Genomic DNA, 20,630 nt, shown 5'->3' with positions numbered 1-20,630 from the left:
TTGGTTGATTTGCCTCTATTCAAGCATAAATATAATACATGCCTGCAAAGTGTAAGGTCTGCAGACTTACCTGCACAGACAGGCACAACTGTCAAGCATTTATTTATTTGACTTCGACAACGGTGCTGCAAAGATGCAAGAAAATGTAGAGCCTTGTTTACTTCCTTGCCTCTGTTCCTGGTGGTTGTTGGCTTCCTTCTCTGGCTAGTCCTGACTAATGACTGTTGGGTCAGGCAGTGATATTGTTGGAGCTGTGAGAAGGCGGTCATCCATCCCACCACTACTTTGTGTTGGGTTGCAAAGCGCAAATGCTGTTGTGCAGATTGCTGCTGACAGGTAAGATTGGCAAAAACGTGGGTGCATGTAGGTGAGGATCAAAATTAGTTTGAATCGCTGGGAAATAAATCAGTGTTTGGAGTTGGAAAACAGCCTCCTCATCTGCTTGATTACTTTATTTTTTTTCATACTTTTGATTGTAACTGAATAAAATCAATTCGTCTGAATCATCACATATATGAAGGGATGTGACCCTCACAAACAAGTGAATATCTGAGGTTCCCATATAGACTAAAGAATTCAATTCACTTCATGTTTTCACAAATTTCTGTAAAGTGACTTCATAACTGCTAAACACTTCAAAAAGAGCCCCATAGTATATATAAACAAATGGCATGTTTGTGAAAACAAACTAAGTTTATAACAAGCTACAATACAAAATCCTATCTATTTAAAGGAAGCCGATTTTTGTTTTAAATAATATGGTCATCTGCTTCTTCCTGTAGACTGTTTTTTTTTTTTTGTCATTGGTAACCTTTTTGTCCCAGATTCAGAGCATCACTGATGAGTCTCGAGGCTCAATCAGAAGAAAAAGCTACTCCAGTCCACAGTCCATTGGCCAAGATGCTCAGGCACTGCTGACTAATGATTATCGAGAGGAAGAGGTAGTTGGACATAGTACTGGCTAGATATACTTTCCCATTGCAACACTTGAAGTGCCGCTATTGCAAACTGAACTACAAATGAAAACTTGTTCATTCATTGTTATGGAACAGTTCTTTATAAATTTTAATTTTACTATTTTTAAGTTCCATTATCTTTCCCTACACTTTTTTTCTCTAGGTGATGCTTCTGCAGCATGAACTACGTTCTGTTTCTCACACTTAATTTCCATAAAAGAAAAATTTGTGTCTGAGAGCGCAAGTTTTTCTTAAGAGCCAGGAGCAAAAATACTTCTCTGCCTCTTATCTCTTAAAAAGTCATAATAGTGGGTGTTTCATTAATAAGTATATTTCATGCTTTCACAAAGCGTTGCCTTACTTTAAAGTTCTTATATCGAAGCACTGAAGCTTCTCAGAGACTGTATAGATATACTAGGGCTTTTTAAGGAAACTTCTATGCTTATTGACAAGCCCTTATTAACCCGTGAATGTCATTACTACTTTCTGCATGGTGAGTTTGAAAGGAAACGGACTGATGCAGTCCATGGTTCTAGTGTGCACTTGAAGTGTTGCTCGTATCTAAAGATGTGTAGCCTAGTTTGTAGAAATGCTGTATAACTTTGTGTTTCTTTTTCCTCATGAAGTATGAGAAGAATGTGTTTTATTCCATCTAATTAATTTGGTATCAAAATAGCACTAACAAAGTGTGCTTTTGCTGTCTTTGCGTTTTCATAAACATGTGCTATAGGTCCAGAATTTCTCTTGGCCTGTCTTTCTAAAAGAACTTTCTTCCATTGAAGTGTACATCTTACAGTTGTTAGTTTGAAACTTTAGTTCATTGGATTACCAGTACATACAGAATCGGCGTGTTTTTGTGAGCTTTTTCCGTTCTCATGGTAGAACTGTATTCACAGTAATTTCTGATTTGTAGTCTTGACTTGTGATTTAATCTTCTGGGAATACACAAAACTGTCAAACAAATAGATATTTATGTGAACCTCAGAACTGAACTCTACGATTTGGGAATCCTGAAGGATAGGGACTAGGGAAATAATTCAGCGAAAATACAGAAGTTCTTAGGCATTTAAAAACAGCTGCAATTACAGTTTGTGAACCACTAGGGAAATCACTGTTCAGAGGCAGAAAGTAGTTTTCTCATCTGCTTTGATTTTATGCATGCTTTTGATTGGCCTGAATGAAATTGATTCTTCTGAATCATCACACATATGGAGAGAAATGACGGTCAGTGTTTATGGCAGCATCTGAGAAAATAACAGTGTAACTGATGAAGAATGAGAGCACTGGCTTTCAAGGTTTTCACTGGCAAAACCCCCTGGTGTTAATAAAGTACCCTCAGCCTGGATTCAACCTCACTTTAGATCATTGCAACAGTAACATCCTAGCCCATATGTAATCCTGCAAATATAAACAAATGACCACATTTTTACAAGCAGTTTCATTTCATGCTGAAGTCAAAACAATCTGGTATTTGTTCACAAAGTAAGGTGCATTTTTCTGTATCTTCTTTTGTTCCATTGCTGTGAAATTCCTTTTGAAAATTTTAATAATGTGTACTCTACAAACACTCTTTGACTGAATCTTGGGGTGATTGTTTTGTGGCCAGGCTCAGCTGATCCATGACAGAAACACTGCCTCACACTCAACTCCAGTAGTTAAAGCAAGTGTGGCTGCTGCTGTGCCGGAAAAAGTGCAAATGACCTGGACTAAAGAAAAGCTTGTAGCTGAAAAGCATAAACACAAAGATTCAAATGTGTCTGGCTTCAAAGATATTTTCAACATGAAGCCGTAAGTATACGTGTGGTGTTTGGAGTTTTGTGTTTGGTTATGTGCATTTTAGTGTGGGGGGTTTTGTTTGTTGTGGTGGTGTTGGTGTTCTGGGTTTTGTTTTTTAGGAGATTCTGGCTCATTTAAAATTTGAGTACAAACATGATTTTTCCATGCACTTCACTTAAATGGCATCCTTATGAAACTGGCATGGACTTGGGTGGAACAACAATGACTATGAAGAGTCATTCACAAGAATGTTGTGAATGAAGCTTAAATATGACAGACTTTAAGCTATTAACTCAACTTCTGGATTGTACCAGAAAGCATAGATGTTAAAATGCTTAATCATAACTTTTGTGTGTTTTCTCTTTTCTCATGGGTAACAAAACACTGTATATCACTCACCTGTCTCGTTGTGTTTTGTTGGGGTAGAGGGTGTACCAAAGAAGCAGATAGACTCTTTCAAGACATTTAGTTGATGTTTTGGTTTTTGGTTGCTTTTTAATTTGTTTTGGTCGTCTTTTTTTTTTTTTCAAAGGAACATTGGTCACTCATCATTAAATCAATATAAAATTTGTGCTTTATATGTCTTGTTATATTAAGTATTTCCTGTTGAAATATTCCCTAATGTCTTTTTCTTAAATAGAAGTCACTTACTAGATAAGAGCTACTGCCTGTGTCAAGCCTGCTGTAGTAGACACAAACCAATGACAGAAAGATATCAGCCTGTTTGCTTCCTCATGTTGTGCTTCAAGCACACACACGCGTATTTTGAGTTCTGGAAGAATGCAGTTATAAGCATGGCATAGACTATTTTCTGCATGTGTCCAAAGCAAAACAGTGGAAGTCGAGAGAAATTTTAATATCTAAAGGAATTGTGTCTTAAATCTAGGACTTGTAGACCATAGAAGGTACAATTAGAATTGGCACCTTTAAAATCCAAAGTTGTTTTGTGGACTTGGTCTGAGCTCTTTAGAAACAGTTTGCCTTCTGCAAATTGCAAACATCATCTTGCTCACGCTCTGAAGCACTGGTTTTGTTCTGGCATGTATTATACTCTAATTCTTAGGGGGTTTTTTGTTAGTATCTTAGAAATATTTCCTATTACTTCTTTAAAATTGTGCAAGACACAGATGTCAGAGTAGTTTTAAAAAATAATGTATGTGGTTAGGTGGTGGAAATAACAGTTCAAACTTTATGTTAATATAAAAATATCTTAATGATGTTGAATTTAAAATGTACCTAATGGCATAAATATTTTTTCCTGTGTATTTGCTTCCCTTCCGTGTAGAGAATGGGGAAACCTGTAAGTCTCAATTTCATTTCACTTTAGCAATGTAGGCTGTGTTCCCTGGTTCTTGTGGTCTTGTACATTGTATGCATGTTTCCTACATCATGATTTGCAGTGCATGTATTCTTTTGTACCTTGTTTCTGTTTACTGTGATTTAGCATTTATCACTGAAAAATATTCTCCATTGTAACTTGTTAATGTTTTCTTCTAAATGTTATCAACTCTCCATTCAAGGTAAGTCACAGAACATGCATTTTAGTTTCTGTAAGAACGTGAAACCTGACAGTACTCCTCTGCACCAGTGCAATATTGAGTTTTCTAATTACCTGCATTAAAAAGTGAATACATTTTTGTTCTGGAAAAATAGTCCCCACTGTGATATAACTAATTGAACAATAAGGATGAATTTGTTCACAAAGGGAACTATCACGTTTCATCAAATGCCAGTTCTTGTCTCACTTCCACCAACCAGTTTGTGTGTACAAATAATGTAAGCTCAGATATATATTGGGTATGACACCATGCAAAAATGGGACACATCTCTGTTCTTGGGTGGAACTGACTGGTGACTGCTCTGCTTCTTTTCAGTGCCCACTGTTGTTTTCACTTTGCCTGTTTAACAGATTGAGCTGCTTATGAAAGCTGAGAGAGCTCACTTCTGTACCATGTATGATTTCAGTTCTACGAGTGCTTGAAGGCTAAATGAAATACACGTTGTACACAATGTACCTTTAGTCAACTCGAACCTTTATGTCTCTGATGAATTCTTGCCCACTCCATCACAAGTATACACCCTGCATATTTCCCCTGCGGTTTATCTTTTGTTTAACAACGTTTCTACTTCAGTATTTGTGCACTTCTTCACTCTTGCCTCTCTCTTCATAGTTGTTCTTTGGTCTTCTCAAACAGCTGTTCTGCTTCTGAAAAACTGATCTTCAAGTATTCTGTTGTTCCATATATTATTTTTTTTACAGTTGGTTCTTACAACAGATGGCTGCTGCGACAGAAAATCCCCCAGGAGGGACTAATAAACTAAGTCTTGGAAATGTCTTGGGGGGAAAATAGGGGTGTGCACGTGTGCGAAGAGAATCAATTGGAATTGATAGGGCTGGTCTGCACTGGCCACTAAACTTCCAGCAAAATGCCTTGTTTTTTTCCAATTGTCCCTGCAAAATCAAGCATGAAAATACAACGTAAGACATGCTACTTGTAGTAATATCCTGTTAACGGCTTTTCCCTTCATAGTAAAAAAAAAAAAAAAAAAGGAACTTAGTAGTACACAAGTACATATGCTCCCAGCATTCTCCATCTTTCTTGGTCCCCTATGTTTGCATGAACCTCTATCTGGCTGCTGTTCTCAACTCCACATTTAATATATAATATTAATATAATATTGTGATAAATGATTTAATCGCAAACAGGATTCCAATTAGAATTTATAATTTATTAAAGGAACAAAGGCAAGCAAACAGCGCTGGGTGTGCCGGGGGTCTCTGCCCAACCAAGACACACACCTTACAGACCCCATTTTTGGTTTATATCTCCTATACTAATACATATTCATAACTGCCTCTAAAATGGTTGGCCCTTGCCAAGAATGGGTGTATCCCCCCCCTTACAGGTCACTATGCAGATAACAACAGGACCGGTTTAAGTTGGTATTCTAGAATGTTCGCCAGGTGGCTCCTGCAAAACACAGACACGACAGACACACCGTCTCATCTGCGGCCATACAGACAAAACAATCAAAGGTCACACTTCACCCTGTGGCCCTAACACTGTTCCACACTGACACGAATCAGTTAAGCACATTTCACAATCCCCCATTTTCTTTTTCTATGGCATTGATTCGTGTTTTTGTTTCCAACCGAGTTAATACTTGCCGAATGGGTATTAGTTTTGAATCTTCTTTTCCTTTAGTATCATCAGGGAAAGAGTTTTCTCTTTCCCTGGTTCTGAATCAACAGGTACTGTAGCTATCTGCGTTCCTTGTATAACTGAGTGTATTAGTCTAATAAAACAAGGTATAAAACATGGAATTATTAACAATCCTGCAAATGCCCCCAGTATAACAATCCCGATTTTAGTAAGCCAATCACCTCCTGTAAAGTTTTCCCAGAATCCTTCTAGGTCGACCCCAGTCCAAGTCTGAACTGGGACATGTGCAATTTTCTTCATTTCTTTTACAAGTTCATTTACAGCTTCCCCTTCATCATCAATTTCTAAACAACAATTACTAAGGTTAAACTTCCCACAAACACCTCCCTCTTGTGCCAGCAAATAATCCAAGGCTAAGCGATTTTGGTACAAAGCAGTTCTCATCTTGGTATTTTGTCTCGCATTGTTTTCCATATTTGAGGATTACTAATATTGCTCTCCATAGCCTCCCATGGCCATCGTTCACCTTGGTTTGTTCCACCACAAACATAACAATTAGTTACATTTAATGACTTAGCAATGTTTTCAGCAAGATTTACAAATAGATTTTTAGCAACTGTGGGAATTTCATATTCCACTCCTGTTTCTATAGTAGTCTGTGCTGTACCGATTCCCTTATTCTTTCTTTTATTTCGATATTATAAACCAAAGTCTGGGAACTTACCCGTCCCCTCCTAGTAGTTACTACGCACTGGCTGCAGTTGTTTGCCATAACCAGAGTCAAGGAGCTTACCCCAAATAGGACCAGAAGAGGTCCGGTCAGGGCCATAGTGATCGGTGGTCACAGCCCGAAGGGGTTGCAGCCCTTGGCAGACCTTTTAAGCCGCACCACTCCTTCCCCTCCGGTCTTGCCCTCTTCCTTAATCTTTTAAGGGGTAACCTTCAATCAAGAAACACTCTTTGATTAAATTGACAACAATAAAGCCTAACCCATGGTAGGTTATATAGGGGAGTGGTGGCCCCACAGCGAATGCACGAAAATTCTAAACTGTTTCCTAGATCCTTGACTTCTTTTTTGGAAAATGATATATTCTAAAACATGTAGAACACTTTGCCCTTAAAAATAAACAACACCGTTTACACAATGGACTAAATTACCTTTCCTAATAGGTATTTATCCCTGTCCACTAATTCTACAGGAGTAGTTACAATGAAATTCCCACAGCAACTTAGCTTATGCTTCTTGATGAAGGTCTCTTTAAGTTCGTCTGATGGTTAGCTTGGCTTCTCCGGGCTCAGATGTGACTCTCCACTGCTTCACTGGACCTTTCACTCGCGACACGTGTCAAATCCTAATGGTGGTGTTTAAGCCATCATCCCAATCTCTCATAGTTCTTTTAACCTTTTTCCAATGGATATTATATATTTTTGGATACTATATTCTTCAACTACATTGTTCCCCAGGGGCATCCCTTGGGAGTAAGGCATTCCATATAACATTTCATATGGCGATAATCCAGTCTCACTGTGTGGCTTAGTTCTTATGTTTAATAGTGCCAATGGTAGGCATTTCGTCCAGGACATCTGTGTCTCAATCATTAATTTAGCCAATTGCTGTTTTATTGTTTGATTCATTCTTTCTACTTTCCCTGAGCTTTGTGGGTGCCACGGAGTGTGGTATTCCCATTGAATACCTAATGATTGACATAATAATTTTATTATTTTAGAAGTAAAATGTGTGCCCTGATCACAATCAATATACTGGATTATCCCATATCTAGGTATTAAGTGTTCTAATAAGATTTTTACTACCATCTGTGCCGTAGCTCGTGCTACAGGGTAAGCTTCTACCCATTGTGTTAAATGATCTACTATTACTAGTAAATATTTTATTCTCCCTACCTTAGGCAATTCAGTAAAATCGACTTGTATTCTTTCAAAAGGTCTATAAGCTGTTTTCCTTCCTCCCATGGCTGCTTGTTGAAACACTTTCTTGTTTACTTTTTGACAATTTAAACATCCTCACGTGATTTGCTTTGCTATTTCAAAAATCCCAATACAGCCAAATTGTTTAAGGAAATGATCACTTATCGCCTTTGTACCCCAATGTGTTTGTGTGTGTAATCGTTCTAATATTTCCCTGGCATAAGCTTTTGGCAACATCTCTCGCCCGTCGGGCAGCATCCATTTTCCCTGTTCTAACTTAGCTCCTATTTTCTCTAATTTTGCCTGTTCCTCAGGGGTAAATTTCTTTTCTTTCTCCTCTAGTTCTTTTTCACTAATGTCTCCTTGTACTTGTACTACATTAATTTTAGCGACCTGAGTCCTCAGGGCTGCTTCCTGGGCCTCTCTATCGGCTAGGTTATTCCCTCTGGTTCGATAATCTAATCCCTTTTGGTGTCCTCTCACATGTACCACTATCTCCTTTGGTTTTCTTAACGCCTTTAAAATTTTCACTATTAGTTCTTGATGTATTAGATTCCTTCCTTGGGTATTAATTAAACCTCTTTCCTCCCAAATTTTTCCAAAAGTGTGGACTACTCCATACGCATATTTAGAATCCGTAAATATGGTCCCACTTTTTCCTTGTAATAATTCCAGGGCTCTACAAAGGGCATACAGCTCACTAGCTTGAGCTGACCATGATGGACTCAGAGGTCCTGACTCTATAAGTTCTAAATTTTTATTAATTATGGCATATCCTGATTTTCTCCTCCCTTCCACCACACGGGAGGAGCCATCTACAAATAACACTTCTGCATTTTCTAACTCAGTATCTCTTAAGTCTGGCCTCACCTTAGTCTGGGTCTCAATTACCTCTAAACAATTATGTTGTACTTCCTTTGATGGCTCTCCAAACAAAAACTGTGCTGGACTCTGAGCAGAAGTCACCCTCAGTTCTAAATCAGGGGAGTCTATTAATATTGCTTCATATTTCAAGATCCGGCTGTCCGTTAACCATTTTTCTGCCTTTTGTTGTAAAACACTCCTGACATTGTGTGGGGTATACACTTTTAAAGGAGCACTAAAGGTAATTTTCCGAACTTCCTCTATTAATAATGCGGTAGCTACCAAAGCTTGGAGACAAGCAGGCCATCCTCTACTTACTGGATCAAGTAATTTAGAACAGTACCCCACAGGTTTTTTTATTCCTGCCCAGTCTTGAGTAAGAACTCCATATGCTGTCTGATTTGATGTATTCACAAAAAGATGGAAAGGTTTTTCTAGATCTGGGAGGCTCAATACAGGTGCTTGTATTAATGCCTTTTTTATTTCCTCGAATTTCTGGTCATCTTCTGTAAACCACTTAAGTTGGTTACTAGTTAATTTTTCATATAGAAATTTTACTTTGTCACTATAATTTTCAAGCCATGATCTACAATATCCTAATAATCCCAATATTTGCCGAACCTCCTTTTTAGTTTGTGGGCGTCTTAAAGATAGAATCCCAGATATCCTATCAGAATCTAGTTTCTTCTTTCCCTTACTTAGCCAATGTCCTAAGTATTTTACTTCCTTTTCTACAAACTGTAGTTTTGATTGGGACACCTTCAATCCCTTCTCCCCTAGAAAATTTAACAATTTAATAGTAGCTTCTCGGGTCCCCTCTTCAGTTTCTCCTGCTACTAATCTAATCGAGCGATGTGGATCTATATTATTTGAACGCTTATGGGGTCCATTTTTATTTTTCCAGTTTCCCCTTCTTTATACCACACCGAGGGGTTAATAGCTTCTTCATCCTCCTGTGTTAAAGTATATAATTTGATCTGCAGTTTGTTCCCCTGACTCTGAATGCTCAAGTTTAACTTCAAAATCAGATCCCTTCCTAGTGAATTGTATTCCGCTTCAGGGAGCCAAAGTAAATCATTAAGACAAATTTTCTTTTCTGTTTCTACTTCTACATCTTTCAAGATAGGGACTTTAAAAGGTTCTCCTTTTGCCCCGACTACTGACATATAATTCTTCCCTATCTCTGTTCCTTTTGGAAGTTTCTGAATGGTTGATTTTTCAGCTCCTGTATCCACTAAAAATAAAACCTCCTCCTTATGGGGACCTATTAATAATTTTATCAAGGGCTCTGTTGATGTTTAAGTCCCGAAAAGATATAGCCCCTGACACCCCTATTCTTCTTTGAACATTTTCTCATCTTGTTCTCGCTTACGACAGTTCCTCTGAACGTGTCCCCTCTTGTTACAGTAGTAACAGACAGGAATTGTGAATCTCTCCCTATGAGGCTGTCCTCTGGGTGTCTGCTCTATTCTTTTTTTCCCTTTTCTCTCTAAACGGATTCTGATTTTTCTGACTTTCTTTTACTGCTGCTACAAAAATTTTTGTCCCTTTTCCTCAGCAGTAAATAAGATCCCTAAAATGGATTGTATTTCTTCCTAGGTATAAGTATTAGGTCCTAAAAATTGGTCTAGTTTTTCTGCTACTCCAAGGGGATCATCTAATAGGGTCCCCATTTCTTTCTTAAATTCCTTACATCTGTGGTATTTAATGGAACTGCCACAAACCCGATGCCTCCCTGATTGCCTCTGAGGGGTACTTCTCGTAAGGGATATAGAGAAGCTCCCCCAGATGTGGCAGTTCTACTTCTCGTACATGCAGCCGGAGGTCGATCTAATTCCGGTGCTGTCGGTGGTGGAGGCAGGGGTAACGGTGGCACTGGTGGGGGTACTGCGGCCCCTGGAGGAGGATTGTTAGGATATGGAGGTGGTAAGTTATCCAGTCGTTCGCCTTTATCATCTTTTTCCTTCCCTTTTTCGTCTTTGTTTCCTTCTTCTTTCTCAGACTTTTCATCCGTTTTTAATCTAAGTATTGAAGCCGGAAAAGAACGTGAAGTCCTGATCCATAATCCTGCATAATCACTTTCCTCCTGACTAAAAGGTTCCTTTGAATTAACATATAGATTTAAGGCCTGGCAAATTCAGTCTTCAAAGGATCCAAAACCAGGCCAAAAGACATGTGGTTTTAAAGGTTTCTTCGGCCATTCAATCATACAATAGTGAACTAATTTTAATTTACTTTTTCCTTTTCTGGGGCCCCTTTCATTCCAATTCCTAATCATTATTCCTACTGGACTTTCCAATGGTATATCTGGTAATTTGCTCCCTTTCCTCTGGTCCTGGGTCTTCAATTTTGTCTGACCCATCTAGGAATTTTACTGCGGCAATTCCTACAGCCCTTGGTTACCAGTAAGAGTGTCTTGCAGGGGGTTTAGGACCTATCACCCACCCACGAATCCTATAGGAATCGCTTCGGTCCTTCACCGGCCAAGTCCCTCGCGGGAGATTGGAACCGCGGTTAGAAGACCTCCACAATCACTTCGGAACCAGGTTCCGTCTCAATCACACTCTTACACACAGGCAACCGAATCCCACCCAACCGAATGGTATACACTTTAAATACTTACGACTCCGTCGTCTTCGTTCGGATCTTCGCGCGCAGAATTACGGGTAAAATAAACTGCTGCAGCCGGCAAGGGAGCTCATAAAAATAAAAATCAAAATCTTTTCTTTGCTTGCCTTTACTCAGGTTCAGGATGGCGTTAGTCCCGACCTGACCTGATCAGAAGCCACCTAATGGTGGGGCGCCCCTCCTAGATCAAGTCAGAATTCAGGAACTAAGACCATCCCGGACGAGCCCCCAAATTGTCATAAATGATTTAATCGCAAACAGGATTCCAATTAGAATTTATAATTTATTAAAGGAATAAAGGCAAGCAAACAGCGCTGGGTGTGCCGGGGGTCTCTGCCCAACCAAGACACACACCTTACAGACCCCATTTTTGGTTTATATCTCCTATACTAATACATATTCATAACTGCCTCTAAAATGGTTGGCCCTTGCCAAGAATGGGTGTATCCCCCCCCTTACAGGTCACTATGCAGATAACAACAGGACCGGTTTAAGTTGGTATTCTAGAATGTTCGCCAGGTGGCTCCTGCAAAACACAGACACGACAGACACACCGTCTCATCTGCGGCCATACAGACAAAACAATCAAAGGTCACACTTCACCCTGTGGCCCTAACACTGTCCACACTGACACGAATCAGTTAAGCACATTTCACAAATATAATCTGAGGGTGGGCTCATGTTGCTAGAAGATTCTTGGAGTTGGTGTAGTCCCCTTGAAACGACCTCTGGTAGTAGAACAAAGTTATGTGTTTCCTCTTGTAAATTTTGGCCTCCTAAATGTTTTTCTTTTGGGAAAAGAGATCTCATTAATTTCTATTGTTTACTTAAGCTGATACAGTGGTGGTGCTTGTGCTGTAATTTTGATGGCTGTTAGTGGAATTCAAAAGGTGCCAGATTGATCAAGCACTTCAGAAGATGTCTTATGTCCTGCTGCTACTAACCTGCTGGTTTTCTCTCTGTTGTAGTTGTCGCAGGCGGAGTGATTAACTTCACTCGTAAGAGTAGTGAAATATTTATTAATATAAAACGGTGATTCAACAAAGTTAGTAGTGAATGCGACAGTGTTTTACGAGATTGAATGGAAAGGTACATTTTATTTACTGCATAGAGGACAAGGTGAGACAAGCTCTCAGGGAGACCCTCCTGTTGAGTCACAAGATTCAGAAAGGACCCCCTTGCTTTCTAAACTCCTCCTCAGAGAGGAGTCTAGGTGCGGCTGGATCCAGTCCTAGTCCCAGACTTGGCCAACGGTTTATGTCTAAGGGATGATATATGCGCAATCAATCCTTTATATCACTTAGCTAAGATTTCAAAGTTTAGCATGCTATTAGTCACTTACCGAGAATCTGCTGCAGCAAGGAATTGCTCAGCCTTGAGGAGTAGAACCTTAAGCGAGCATTCCCACTGCAGGGGAGATCCTGGTGTGCAGTCTGCTGCCATGCAGGAGAGTTCAAAGGACTCTTGGGCCGTCCGCTATTTATAGAGTGAGATAATTGACCTATAGTCATATTCGCATGGGAACAAAGTATCTAGGTTTCCACTCCAGACAGTGTTTTGACTGTGTTGCCAGCCATCCCCCAAAGTCCGGGTGCAATTCATCACAACTCCCACTGGTGGTTATGGCTTGAGAAGGAGCCGGGTGGGGGAGGGGGAGAACACACCACCACAACAATATGTGAGCCCAGCTGAGCAGGGTACAGTTGTGCTTTTACTGTGAGACCTAGTTACAGTGCTAAGAAAATTGCATAGTATAGTGATTAAAAAGTGGCTTATATCAGTATGTCAGTATCTCTGTTCTTGAGATGTGCTGTCACATGTTGTTTCTGAGATTCCCTTTGAAGTGACTCACTTCACTTGTAAAGAGTCTACTTTTGGGCAGCAGATCTTTTGGATAAATGGGATTAGGTAGAGTCATACGCTGTAGCGCATGACTCGTTTCCAGTCTTGGCTAGTTTTACACAGGTGGTAGTTTCTCAGGAACTATAAGGAAACTATTCTTTTGTCTTGGTCTGAAGGGCAATTAAACCATCCAAGGTAGATCCTGAAATAAGGAAATCTCTGAAGTCCTAGCAGTTTCTTCCTCTTATGCATAAATCTACAACTATTATATTTGTGGCTGTAAGAAGGAAAGCATTAGTTAATTTTGATAATATAAGGGGAGAGGCTCACTTTCAGTTCATTGCTTACTGCCTTTTAGGATGTGAGAAACTAATTTTTCGTAAGTTTTATGCTGTTTCTGAATTTTCTTCACCGGGCTTATAGTAATCTTGTAATGTTTCCAAAGGAGCATGAGAGAAACCTTGTATTGTGCAATATAAATACTGTAATCTTTCCATTGCATTCCTGTAATTCTTATGTTCAGAATTTCTTATACAAATCCAGTTAGTCTCTTATATAATTCAACAAACTGGATTCTCAGTCTTTTTGACTAAACTTAATTTATATTGAAATTTTCTGCTTCATCTTTGTAAAAGTGTCGATTGAAATATTTTGTGCATTTTGGCAATCTGGTTAGAATTGCTTGAATTTCAGAGTTAAAGATTTTTTCTTTGAAAAGAACACTTAGGTATTGCGTTTTCTCAAACTTATTTTGAATGTGTACAAATACTGGTGTCCATGAAAATAGCTTATTCTGTGTACCTACAGATTAAATTTATGAGCTCAACTACATAGAGCTCAACTACATAGAGCTCAACTACATAGAGCTCAACTATTGTGACAATACTTAAAAATATTTGCTTGCATGCTAGGAATCAGTCAAATGTGAGAAGAATGCACACCGCAGTGAAGCTCAACGGAGTAGTGCTTAATAAATCACAGCATGCTCAGCTAGTTCTCCTGAATATGCCTGGACCTCCTAAAAACAGAAAAGGCGATGAAAACTGTATCCTTTACTATATTGCTTCCATATTTCTTGAAATTAGGCATTTGATTTTTGTGATTGTGCCATTGCCTACTTGTTGGAATAATCGTTAGTAACGATGGTAAGCATAAGTTTGCCTTCAAGAAAATTACTTTTGATTCCACAAACAGACTTTTAAGAAATGTTGACAGTGATGGGGTTTTTAGTGAATTGAGGTAAAGCATTCCTAAATTTTGAACTGATTTTTAAAATCTCTATTTTTATTTTTTCTGTAGGTGAGTAGGGCAGAACTAGAAACTTCTCCCAAATTAGTCCTCTGTTCCACTTGAGCAAGCAGGTGGATTACATAATGGGACAGTAAAGGGTGACACAGGAAAACTCCTTGATAAAATTGTTTAACTTATTTTTTGCATTGTATGCCAGATTTTTTGAGAGATTAGTAGCTACTTTTGTCTTTTCTGAATAAATTCCTTGACTTAATGATATTTCAGACATGGAGTTTTTGGAAGTTCTCACAGAAGGTCTAGATAGAGTTCTCCTGGTCCGAGGCAGTGGACGTGAAGTGATCACCATTTATTCTTAACCTGTTTGCACATTTTGTTTGACACACCCACCCACCCCCAATGAGAAAGCAAAGTTATTTGCCATGATTTGAGCAGCTTCATTAAAAGTTTTAGTGCATTGAAAATTACCTGCAAGCTGAATCTTCTCATGATGTGTTCTGCTTTTTCTATTAAAAAGTTACATTTAAATTATATTTTAAGAAGATTTATGTAGAAAATATTTCTGTAGTGAATTAATAAATGGTGGATGTGTTAGGATATTTATGTGTAGCATATTCTGACACTTGTTAAATTGCGGTTAAATACAAGAAAATAAATGGTAATGCAGTGGTATTTTTAAACATAAGCAACTTCTGAATTATTTTAATCTCTGTTCTGTATCTAAATAAAAGGGAAAAGTTTTAGGAAAAGTTGGCTTCCTCCCTTACCAAAATGCTGCTGTGTTGCTTCTGTTGGGATTAGTCCTGATTCAGAAAACTTCATTCAGAAATGTATACAACCACTTAAACTTGTATATTATGTGCATAAAGTGTTTCCATGAAGTTCATGATTTGCCACACTTTTAAAATAATGTTTCTCTATTTAAAATAGTCAGGTAGCTTGAAGTCTCCAGGTGGCAGTAATATTAAACTGACAACTTGTGTGATTTTTTCTTTCATGAGCTATTAGCAGTTATAGTATATTGCACAATTATACCAGTGAAACCTAAAAGCATCCAACTCATAGGAAGGCTATGATGCAGTAACTCCACCTTGTTGCAAATATAACTGTAACAATTGATAAACTACAGCAAGTTGGTTAATGAAATGCAGTCTTGTTTTCAAATATGTATATTTTGAAAATGTTGTATGTATGTGCTGCTGTTTAAAATAAAATCTGTCTTTCTGAACTGAACAAGCTCTTAAGTATGTTTCATTTGAAATTGTCAAACAATTTAGTTCAGGTGCTCAATAGAAATTTTTTTTTGCTTCTGTCAGAATTCTGCCCCCTTTCGGACTCTGTTTAGTTTTGTAAATATTATTTTAAGAGTTTTTTGGGTATTGGAAGTGTTGAGTATCAGAAGATTGTTCTACTCTAAAAATAATGGTTTTATTTAAACATATATAAACTATTCTTTTATAAGACAGTCAACATCTCTGTTGCTCAGACAACAGTTATTGCAGGGCTGAAATAGGGTCAAGGCCAGTGCTTTTATCATAGCTCCTTCAGGCAAAGCAAAACAACGTTAAACAGCAAAGACAAAGTAGCCATTACCAATCCCTGTAGTTTGACGCATAGCAACAGGTGGAACACAAAGATAATCAGATGACCTACTGAATTTCAGATGGCTCTCAGATGCTGCTGGTGCATGCCAAAAGGCACCTGTGGACCACTGTGTGTGGGTGTAGGGTTAGGATGAGGTTTATGTATAGGCACTCAGATACCCTGGGGGCACACCGAAGGCACTCTAGAGGCCTTTAGGTACAACATACACACGGAAGCCCTGTGGACTGACCAGAAGGTGCTAGATTTGCACAGCTATCAAGAAGTGCGTGAAAAGGCATTCTCAGACCACTGGGCAGAAGAGAAATGTAATCACGTGGCCCTGGTGAATTTCAAATGGTTTGGTTTATGAGTCTGGGGAAAGCTTACAATGAGCCAACACATTGATGTGTGAATTGAGGAGAAAATACCGCAGCTAGGATGTGCCTAGAACTATTATGAATGACAGGTTAGCTGGAGAATTTGAGTGTGTTTGGGGGGGAAAACATCTGAGGAGGAGGGAGATGTGCAGAATATGTGGGAATGCCTGCTCCTTTCTTTTTTGTTTATATAGTTTTTTATTACTTAGCTTATTGATTTGCTTTTGCATATCTCATTATGTATGGTCTGCTTAGTAGAAAGTTAGTGCATTTGGTCACACTGGCTAAAATTGCTAAATCCCCATTAGTTTATAACGTCCATCCCCAACATCTTGCTACTCCTGTATATTTCCCCATTTTAAAATGTATTCTGAAGTTATATTTGAAAAATAACTTCCTCAGTTTTTTTTTTATCTGTGTCTTTCCTGAGCTTTCTGGGATTTTTCAATCAACAATGAGTGGTAACACAAATTTCTGAACAAAATCAAGGTATAAATTGATGATTTGTGCAGGATTACAATACACTTCTGTAGCCTGCTCCATTGGTAATGATGTGTTAAATCAGGCTTAAAGTTAAATGTTTCTAATCTATGAGATATTTACAGGAAGCTAGTGTTAATTGTTTTTATGACATAATAATTGGTCTCTTTCTAAGGCATTATGGCGGGTTCAAACAGGTCTGGAGATCTTAAGGATGCTCAGAAATCTATTCCTACTGGAACAATTTTGGCTATTTCAACTACGTCTTTTATTTGTATCCTTTATGCTGTGACTTTTTTTTTTTCCAGGGTGCATTCTGCAGGTATAACAGCGTAGTTGTTTTTTTTTTTCCATTGAGAAGTCATTAGAGTTGCCCGAGTATAAAATGAGTGAAATCAAACTGAAAAGAGATATTTAATAATTGTCTAAAATATAAATACTATCTATAAATCTTATTTTAAAATATCAAACTTTACTAGTATGTGTAAATATTTTTGTATATTCTATTTGTGCTTCAAATTCCAAGATGTAATTGATGGTTTTAGTTAAGTGATGTAGAGGTTTTTAGCATCATGCTTCATTTGGCAGATTGCTTTGTTGTCATATGCGGTATAACAAGTGAAAATGTTAGAGCAAGCTACCAGCAACAGAAATCGTTAGTCCTTCAGTACTTAGAAGACACAAATGCTTATTGTATGAGAAAATGTCTGTTCTGTTGCATGATGTACGAATTGGCTACATCCAATACTTCACGGATCAACTGTGCATCAAATGCAGTTGTTGAGAACATAAACTAAAAAGCTGTAGCAGGGAAGAGCTGAAACAAACAACCACAAAACAACTCTCACTACCCCATCCCCCCACTTCATTGTCAACATCCACTGCCCTCCCCTCATCTTTCCATCCAGTCATTCCATCATAGAGACATGATTTCCCCTTGATAAATCCATGTTGACTACATATTTTTTACTTCATTTATCTTAAAAAAAATTAGAACTGCGATGCGATCCTGAAGAAAAAAAAAAAAACAAACCCAAAACAACTGCCTTTTTTCACTCTCCTCAGGGCCAGGTTCAAAAATGCCAAACATCCAGAGAGTGCTCCCACACCAATGGTGGCAGGAGGGACAATTGTTGCTGTTCTCACTCTCTCTAGAAACTACTTGCAATGCCCCACAAACCTTGGGACTTCAAGTTTTCCAGGTGACTTCATCCTCACAACCAGCTTTTTACTGTCTCCCTAGGGCTGGGCTAAAAAGCAGCAAACATCCAGACATTGCTCCAGCACCCAAGGTACTGGGAGGGAAAACTAATATTTTTTTTCTCTCTCTTTGGGAACCATTTTCATGCCCACAGACACCTTGGGGCTCTGCACTTTCCTGGTGCCACCATCCTCAGAACGATATTTTTTCATTTTTCCCCGGGGCGGGACTCAAAATTAGGCAATGGCCGGAGATTGGTACCGCACCCAAGGTGCCAGGAGGGAAAACTGGTGCTTGTTCTCACCCTCTCTAGGAACTGTCTTCATTGCAACACAGACGTCGGGGCTCTGCACTTTACTGCTGGCTTCACCCTCAAAAACCACCTTTTTCAGCCCCCCCGGGGACGAGCACAAAACCAACAAACAGCCAGAGATTGCTCCCACACTGAATGTGCCAGGAGGGAAAACTCTTGCTTGTTCTCACTCTCTCTGGAAACTGCTTTCATCACCACAGGCACCTTGGGGCTCTGCGCTTTATTAGCGACTTCATGCTCAAAACCACCTTTTTACACTCTCCTCAAAAAAGAGCAAAGGTGCAGAGATTGCTCCCACACCCGGGGTGTCAAGATGGAATGCTGATGCTTACTGAGTTTTGAGTGTAGCTCCAGGAACTGCTTTCACTGCCCCAGTAACTCTCTAAAGAGCCGCACTCAAAACCAGCAAACATATGGAGACTGCTCCCACATGGAAAGAGCTACGAGGCAAAACTGCGGCTTGTTCTAACTGTCTCTGGGACCCGCTTTCACTGCCTCTGTGCTAACACTCTCCCCAGAGCAGCGCGCAAAACCAGCAACCATATGGAGACTGCTCCCACTCGGAAAGTGCCAGGAGGTAAAAAAGCGGCTTGTTCTCACTGTCTGTGGGAATGGCTTTCACTGCGCCAGTAACCTCTGTGCTAACGTTCTCTCCACAGCTGGGCTCAAAACCAGCAAACGTATGGAGATTGCTTCCATATAGAAAGAGTGAGGGATAAGTGGGGCTCGTTCTCACTGTCTCTGGAAACTGCTTTCACTGCCCCAGTTACGTCTGTGCTAACATTCTCTTCACACAGCTGCGCTCAAAACCAACAATCATCCTGTGATTGCTCCCACATCGAAAGTGTCAGTTGAGAAAAGCGCGGCTTGTTCACACTGTCTCTAGGAACTGCTTTCACCGCTCCCGTAACCTCTGTGCTAACACTCCCTAAAGAGCTGCACTCAAAACCAGCAACCAAATGGAAATTGCTCCCATATAGAAAGTGCCAGGAGGAAAAAAAAAAATAGGGTTTGGTCTAACTGTCTCCAGGAGCTGCTTTCACTGCCCCAGTTACGTCTGTGCTAACATACCCTCCAGAGCTGGGCTCAAAACCAGCAACCACATGGAGATTGCCCCCATATGGAAAGAGCCAGGGGTAAAGTGGGGTTGTTCACACTGTCTCCAGAAACTGCTTTCACTGCCCAAGTACCCTCTCTTCTATTACTCTCTCCATATCTGCGCTCAAAACCTGCAAACAGCTAGTGATTGTTGTCACGTGGAAAGTGCCAGGAGGGAAAAGTGTGGCTTGTTGTCACCGTCTCCAGGAATGGCCTTCACTGCACCAGTAACCTCTGTGCCAACACTCTCTCCACAGCTGGGCTCAAAACCACCAGCCACATGGAGATTGCTCCCGTATAGAAAGAGCCGGGGGGAAAGAGGGACTTGTTCTCACTATCTCTGGAAAGTGCTTTCACTGCCCCACTCACCTCTGTGCTAACACTCTCCCCACAGGTGGAAGCAAAACCAGCAACCGTATGGAGATTGCTCCCAAATGGAAAGAGCCAGGACAGAAAAGTGTGGCTTGATCTCACTGTCTCTTAGAACCGCTTTCACTGGCACCATAATCTCTCTGGTAAAACTCCCTAAAGAGCTGGCTAATGCTCGCCCCAGAGCTGGCCTCAAAAAAACTCAAAGGTGCAGAGATTGCTCCCATGCCTACAGTGTCAAGAGGGAAAACTGTGGTTTGTTCTCATGATCTTTGGGAAGTGCTTGCATCGCCACACAGACCTTGGGGCTCCAGGATTTCCTGGCGCCTTCAGCCTCAAAACCACCCTTTCCCACTTGCCCCAGGGCCAGCCTCAAAAATATCCGTATATCCAGACATTTCTCCCACACCAAAGGAGCCAGGAGGGAAAACTGTGGCTTGTTCTAAAGCTCTCTGGGAACTGCTTGCATGGCCCCACAGACCATGGGGCTCCAGGCATTCCTGGTGCCTCCAGCCTCAAATACACCCTTTCTCACTTGGCACCGCGCCAGCCTCCAAAATTCCCATATGTCTGGAGATTGCTCCCATGCTGAAGGAGCCAGGAGGGAGAACTTTGGCTTGTTCTAAAGCTCTTTGGGAACCACTTGCATGGCCCCACAGACCTTGGGGCTCCAGGTTTTCCTGGCGCCTTCAGCCTGAAAACCACCCTTTCTCAGTTCTGCCACGGCCGGCCTCCAGAATATCCATATGTCTGGATATTGCTCCCACCCGCAAAGATCCAGGAGGGAAAACTGTGGCTTGTTCT

At 40.0% G+C, this 20,630-nt stretch overlaps 1 protein-coding gene across 6 annotated transcripts in view; it reads left to right on the top strand.

Annotated features, from left to right (window-relative positions):
* Positions 1 to 15,632, top strand: part of SLC12A7 (solute carrier family 12 member 7) — a 74,769-nt gene extending 59,137 nt beyond the window's left edge. For 2 of the 6 annotated variants that reach the window (XM_074575656.1, XM_074575661.1), the window contains exons 22-26: positions 825 to 941; positions 2,563 to 2,744; positions 4,018 to 4,032; positions 14,068 to 14,201; positions 14,672 to 15,632. In XM_074575656.1, coding sequence (XP_074431757.1) covers positions 825 to 941; positions 2,563 to 2,744; positions 4,018 to 4,032; positions 14,068 to 14,201; positions 14,672 to 14,763 — 540 coding nt within the window. In that variant the 3' untranslated portion in view covers positions 14,764 to 15,632. Of the gene's footprint in view, positions 1 to 824; positions 942 to 2,562; positions 2,757 to 4,017; positions 4,033 to 14,067; positions 14,202 to 14,671 lie in introns of all 6 variants that reach the window. The other 4 variants (XR_012585575.1, XM_074575659.1, XM_074575658.1 and 1 more) reach the window with 4 other exon arrangements.
* The last annotated feature ends 4,998 nt before the right edge of the window (positions 15,633 to 20,630 follow it).

The sequence above is a fragment of the Larus michahellis genome, chromosome 2 (genome assembly GCF_964199755.1).
Source record: "Larus michahellis chromosome 2, bLarMic1.1, whole genome shotgun sequence".
Lineage (NCBI taxonomy): Eukaryota > Metazoa > Chordata > Aves > Charadriiformes > Laridae > Larus > Larus michahellis.
The sequence above is the reverse complement of the archived record's forward strand: the minus strand, read 5'-3'. Positions and strand labels throughout refer to the sequence as shown.